General features: G+C 30.5%; 1 protein-coding gene across 1 annotated transcript; it reads right to left on the bottom strand.

The window, feature by feature from the left end:
• Positions 1 to 425: 425 nt before the first annotated feature.
• On the bottom strand, positions 426 to 1707 carry LOC105775345 (protein MAINTENANCE OF MERISTEMS-like). The gene is made up of 5 exons (XM_012597869.1): positions 1513 to 1707; positions 1347 to 1465; positions 1065 to 1235; positions 895 to 976; positions 426 to 512 (listed from the first exon to the last, which is right to left on the bottom strand). Exons 1-5 carry the CDS (start codon positions 1705 to 1707, stop codon positions 426 to 428), a joined length of 654 nt encoding a protein of 217 aa, XP_012453323.1.
• Between the last annotated feature and the right edge of the window lie 5659 nt (positions 1708 to 7366).

Below are 7366 nucleotides of genomic sequence, written 5' to 3' on the forward strand. Positions count from 1 at the left end.
TCCTCTTTAGGCGCAGGTGGGGCTGTGCTAAACATGGAAGAAAAATCATGTGGCTCGAATGGCATCGATGAACTTGAACAGGAAGGAGTGCCATGATGCTATGGATACGACCCAGGGGGATTGATGTACTACAGTGGATATGGGCCGAGACTGCTGTACTGCGGTGGCTACGATCCAAAGATATCAAACCCGTAATGGTATCTACCCCCTGACAAGCTCGGGAAATAGTCATTGCCCACCAAATCTGGATGATAAGAATGTGAATCCGAATGTGAATATGATTGTTGGGGATCTGGCTCGGGCTCTGACTCGAGCTCCGGTACGGGATCACGCTCGGGATCAGGATCTGCCGCTAGCTCCGCCTCCATATCAGCCACTGGCTCATATGCCCTAGGTCGTTGCATGTGCGGGGGGACTACAGTCGACTACCCTCCAAGTAGATATGGCTTTGCCAAACTAGAGTGCCATTGCTTGTACTCTACTGATGGTTGCAAATCGGAAGCCATAACCATCTAAGGTATTCAAGCCATCCGATTATTCCACAGTGCGACAAATCTTCGATGCTTAACCACCTAATTCAACTGTAGTTTCCCTCTCTTGTTGATGCCGTGAACCACCCCCACCTCGCATGACAAATCCATGATATATTAGAGGCACCGAAACTGTCGTAGCACTCGATCCCCATGGTACCACTCGACTACATTGAAATTTATAATTGGTGTATTAGTGCACCACATATGAGAATGAACGTAGCCAGACAAGGGTATAATAGCTGCAATTTTCGGTCTACGATATGACATCCATATAAATTGCATGATTAATAACATGGTTATAATTTAACACGATGTGAGAAAGATATAGAAAGTAACATATCATAATATTAGAATAGCTTACCCCTTCCCCGGTATGCTGTTCGATCATCAGACGGTATATCGGGACAGTGTATGACTTCTCGATACCCGGATAAATACTCCATCTACGAAAATAAATTTTAAGTCAATAAAGTATTGTTACAATAGTATCATAAAGAAATTGTCAATTAATGACAAGTTATATTTTATCACCTGTTAACTAGTGGATATACATATGGTTGGTGACTAACTGATGCCAAGAATGACATCCGATAAAGTGCCCAGGACTGCAACAATGTAAGGCATCCGCCTATGTCTATGACAGCAGGCTTTGCCGTCCAACAAAGCTCCCGATACAACACTGCCAGAACTGCAGAGCCCCAGCTATACGAGCAAACATTACTCAAATCAGCTAATAGATGTAAGTGCATGATATGAACCTTGTTGTTGTTTGAATCGGGCATCATTACTCCCCCTATAATATGCATGATGTACGCTCCAGCAGCGCACATCAACTCTCCTTCAGTGGCATTAGCTGATAAGTGTCCAAATTTGACTTTTAGCCATGTAAATTTCAAGCCCGAAAAATTTGACTCATCGAGTCTCCTAGTAGGCTATAACATAGTGCAGCCAGCTCAGTAAATGCACTTACTCCTGTTACGGGACTCTCGTTGATTAGGAGCCCAAGCTGCAGTGCAACATCCTCTAAAGTCATTATGCACTCCCCACACGAAAAATGAAAAGTGTGGGTCTCCGGGCGCCACCGCTCCACTAGTGCAGATATTAAATCGTATCGCAAGTCGAACGTCTGGATCAATGCTGCTGACCTAAATCCAGCTTGCTCCAAGTAGGGCATTAATCGTTCATCCGGGGGGTATCCTATACCATTCACCCGGCCCCTTAATACGCGATACGAGCCCTGATAGTGTTAAATTACAGAAAATTAATATTAGGATAACATGATTTATTTATATATATTACGCATATCTTTTTTTTAATAGAACCCGTGATTAACAAATAATAATATATTACAATATTATTAGTCGCGTCAGATTTTATTACTTTCAAAAATATACTATTTTATTATTTTATATTATTTTAGTACATAATGTTTGAAATGTATTATTTTAGTGTGTTTTTATATAAATTTAGTAAAAACCCTTATTTTGGCCCTTTGTTCGTATTTTTCTTATTTTGAATTTTATTACTTTCAAAAATATACTATTTTCTTATTTTATTAATTTATATTATTTTAGTACATAATGTTTGAAATGTATTATTTTAGTGTGTTTTTTATATAAATTTAGTAAAAACCCTTATTTTGGCCCTTTGTTCGTATTTTTCTTTTCTCGATTTTATTACTTTCAAAAAATACTATTTTCGTATTTTATTATTTTATATTATTTTAGTACATAATGTTTGAAATGTATTATTTTAGTGTGTTTTTATATAAATTTAGTAAAAAACCCTTATTTTGGCCCTTTGTTCGTATTTTTCTTATTTTCAGATTTTATTACTTTCAAAAAATATACTATTTTCGTATTTTATTATTTTATATTATTTTAGTACATAATGTTTGAAATGTATTATTTTAGTGTGTTTTTTATATAAATTTAGTAAAAACCCTTATTTTGGCCATTTGTTCGTATTTTTCTTATTTTTGAATTTTATTACTTTCAAAAAATATACTATTTTAAGTATTTTATTATTTTATATTATTTTAGTACATAATGTTTGAAATGTATTATTTTAGTGTGTTTTTTATAAATTTAGTAAAAACCCTTATTTTGGCCCTTTGTTCGTATTTTTCTTTTTTGGATTTTATTACTTTCAAGTAAATATACTATTTTGTTTTTAATTCTTTTAGTATTTTATTTTTCATAAACATATTTTTTCGGTATTTTATTTTAATACTATTTTTGTAAAAAAATCTCATTATAACATGCTAAATAAATTTCATAAAAATATGTCTAATCAACATAAAACACACTTAACAAATAAATAAAATAAAATAATAAAACATAGAATGTACATAACATAAATAATAAATAATAACATAAATAATAAAATAATAAGACATAGTATGTACATAACATAAATAATAAAACATAGAATGTGCATAAAATAAAAATTAAAATTAAATTATGAATGAATGAAAATATAGATAAATATAAAATTAAATTATGAATAAATATAAACATACCTTAATATCTCTTTTTAATCAAATAATACCTTGCAAAAATAAATAAATTTAAAATTAAATCTCAATTAAATCAAAACCAACCACATTATAATAATAACAACAAAAATAAACAAATTTCTTTTATACCATTACTTACTCTATTAAAAAAAATTACCTTTCTTTATTTTTTTTTCCTTTCTTTTTCCTTCCCTCCCTCTTCTTCTTCTCCTTCTCTTTTTCTTTTTCCTTTTTCTTCCTTCTGCGCCTCCTTCCCCTTCTTCATCTTCTCTTCTCTTCTTCTTTTCTTCTTCTCTCATTCTTCTTTCCTGTAGCTTCATTTTGCCACTTTGGGGACCATAATAATGGTCCCAAAGACAAAGAAAGACAAAAAATACGGGTTGGGGTGCCGCTTGTGGCAGTGGCACCTTTGGTGCTGCCTTAGTCACTGGCACCTTTGGTGCCGCGTGTGGCAGCCCCTAAACCAGGGTTCTGTTACTTCTATCAGTTTTTTTTTTCATTTTCATTTTTTTTACTGTTTGTACCATTTTGGTACATAATAAAATGGTTGTACTATTTTAGTATTATTTTATTTTTTTGTATTATTTGTATAAAAACCCTATTTTGTTGTTATTGTTTGGATATTGTCTAAAACTTATTTTATTGTTAACTTTGTTATTATTTTAAAGACTTTCGTTAATTTTGTTATTATTTTAGAGACATTTGTTTGTTAAGTTGCATCTATCTTAATGTTATTTAATTATACATATTTTTAAAATTTGTTTTCAATTTGTTGGGAAATATTTATTTTGATGTTTTTAGTATTTTTGATGTATTATATATATATATATATATATATTAAAATTATATAAAAAATAATATAAAAATTAATATGGACGGGCCGGGTCGGGCCTAGGTTTAAACATTTTTATCCGGGTCGAGCTTGGGTAAAATTTTAGGCCTATTTTTCGGGCCAGACCTAGCAAATAGGCCTAAATTTTTAGTTGAACCCGGCCTGGCCCAACCCAGCCCATGCACACCTCTAGATTAAACCATGTTTAATGGATTTATAAACAAATTATTTACCACTACATCAACAATAATTTTTAAGTAAACTTAAAAAAATATCTTTCAACATAAGTTTTTTTCTCCCACCAAATCTGTATATCAAATGAATGAAGATGGTTTCCAAATAGGGTGTAATAATTTATGTCATTCAATTTTTGGTTTCCTATTTTGGAAAAAAGGATTGTTGTAGCAATAAAATATTAAATTAATGGCAAATTAATTGCAATTGTTCCTAAAATGAAAATTAAGGACAACGATGTTAAATTTAAATTTTACATTTACTGTGTATTTTGACATATGCATTTTAATTTAGTCTAATTATATATATTGATTTTTATTGTATTTCAAATGTTTATATAAAATTTTAATTTTGATTCAATTATACATATTTAAAGAAATAAATATATTTTTTATTTTTATTTGATAAATATAATTATTTGTATATGCAATACATAAACATAAAATGATGCTATATCAATAATTGTGTTAATAATTTTTAGAATTGGATTGGATCAAAATTTCATGTATAAAATTATACAAAACTAAAATTTATATATAAAATTATACTTTAAATTAAAATTCATGTATAAATTTGAGATTTATCTCTAAATTTAATAGCAATGAATAAAAGATGGGTTATACCTAAAATTAATACATTTCGGTATAAATATAACTTTCAAGAAATGACTAAATTTATTGTAGTTTTTACATGGCAGAATTTATGTATTGATATTACAAAATTTATGTAGTTATTTGTACCGTTGAAAAATATGAAACTAGCCTTAAATTGTTAGGAAAGTGCCCACTTCCCTAACATTGGAGCTGTTTAATGACAACTTTCATATTTGAAGTATTGATAATTTATGAAACGGTTTGAATGGGCTATGCTCAGTATATGGACAACATCTAGCCCATCAATGAAGATCATATCACTCGGGGAAATATATTTTGAAGATTGGATCGAATCAAATAACCTTTATCTAATCCCTTGAATCAAGAAAGTTAGACTAGATTGAATCACTAAAGACTTTGCTGCTAAGAATCCTTATTTACCTTGCTTATTATTATATTGTATTCAACTTATATAGTAGTTGTTTTATAAGGATTGTGATAGATCTTGTAACACCCCTTACCCGAGACCGTTTCCGGAGTCGAGCATGAGGCGTTATTTGACTTAACTTAAAAGTTCGGAGCATAAAAGTTTACTTTTAAAAGTTATTTCACTGTTCATAATAAGGTTGTCCACCTGCGCAGCAGTCACTAAATTAATTATAACTCAAGCTAGGAAACTCAAAATTTAGATCCGTAAATTTTCTCTGAAATTAGACTCATATATATTTTTACCATGATTTTTTAATAATTTTTGGTTCAGTCAATTAGTACAGTTTATTAGTTAAAGTCTCCCATATTTCACTGATCGACTATCCTGATCTCTCGTCACTAAAATTCAATTATCGCATTTTACAGACTTCATATGGTGCTTCCAATTATTTATACTTAAAATAGACTCATTAAGGAATCTAAAAATATAAATTATAACTCATAATTCCTTCTGTACAATTTTTAATGAATTTCTAAAGTCAGAACAGAGGACTTCAAAAAACATTCTTACCCTGTCTCACTAAAATTCAAATATCTAAAAATATATAACTCTTCTGCTTACTCTATTTCTTTCATGTGAAAGTAGACTCATTCAGATTTAATTTATATCTCACTCAGCTTCTAATTCAATTTCCACCATTTTGGTGATTTTTCAAAGTTACAATAATGCTGCTGTCCAAAAACTGTTCCATTGAAATTTTATTATTATTTTAAAAAAATTCAATATAACCCTTTATAATTATTTAACCTTCCCCGCAAATTTTAAATTACAACCAATTTCAATATTTCAACTAATTCATTTAAATACTAATAAAGTTCAACCAATCAACCATTCCAAGCTAAAAACATGTATATTTCATTGTCTAACGCAACCATCACATTCAGATTTACTTTGCATTCTTAATCATTCATACTATTACTTTTTACTTCAATTCCCTATACATGCCATATAAATCAAAAAGTTGTTTAACAAAATCTACCGGAGTAAATCTGGATAGTGTGATTCTTGATGTAGATCCGATCCTCCGAGCGTATTTATATGTCAATCTACAAGAAACAATAAACACACACAAATAAGCTTATAGAAAGCTTAGTAAGTTCATAGGCATTTAAGATAAATCTTACCGAACTAATCGTAATAATTCACATCTTATTATTCACTACACTTCCTGCCGTACACAATATCCAATAGATGAAATCATTTAATTGAGCTCAATTTCAACAACTACGATAAATCTACCACTTGAATATGAGTCTATGTAACACTTACCGACTTTATCAAATTAGTGAACGTCTTACAGAATTGAGTACTTCATTTCCTCGATGCCATAGTCCAACTATGGTCTTACACATAATCACATAACACATACCGATGCCATAGCCCAGCTATGGTCTTACACGGAATCACTTATCAATTATCTCTTGTCACTGATCAAATAAGTGTAGCTAAGCTACCACTTATCACTTATCACTTATCACTTGTCACTGATCAAATAAGTGTAGCTAAGCTACCACTTATCACTTATCACTTGTCACTGATCAGATAAGTGTAGCTAAAGCTACCACTTATAAATTGTCACTTGTCACTGATCAGATAAGTGCAGCTAAAGCTACCACTTATCACTTGTCACTGATTAGAAGTACTCAAATCCGACGTTCCGCTCAATTTGATCATTTATTCGGTTTTCACGTTGTTATTTTATTTTCAATCCATCAACAAATATATATCATCATACACTATATAATTCATGAAATTAACATTTAATCGTTAAATTTCAGCCATATGAACTTACTTGACTACTTTGGAAAAGTTACGGAAGTTTAGTGACTAATCGGTAATTTTCTCCTTTCCTCGTTTATCTTCGGGTTCTTGATATGATTCAAATATATGAAAAACCAACTTGGAGAGACCCTTCAATGGCGTTTTTTTTGCTGAGAAATATGAATAATTGCCTAGAAACTCTTTTAATTAAGATTTTTATCTGTTAATTTTTACAAAACTTCCAATTTTGCCCTTATTACATCACTTTTTCAGATTTTTCTTCTCTTATGCCGTCTCAACTATTCCATATTGGCATATTTATGTCTTAAGTCCCTCCTTGTTTACCACTTAAGCTATTTAATCACTTTTAACAAATTTTACATTATTTTCAGTTTAGTTCTTTTT

This window comes from Gossypium raimondii, chromosome 10, assembly GCF_025698545.1.
Source record: "Gossypium raimondii isolate GPD5lz chromosome 10, ASM2569854v1, whole genome shotgun sequence".
NCBI lineage: Eukaryota > Viridiplantae > Streptophyta > Magnoliopsida > Malvales > Malvaceae > Gossypium > Gossypium raimondii.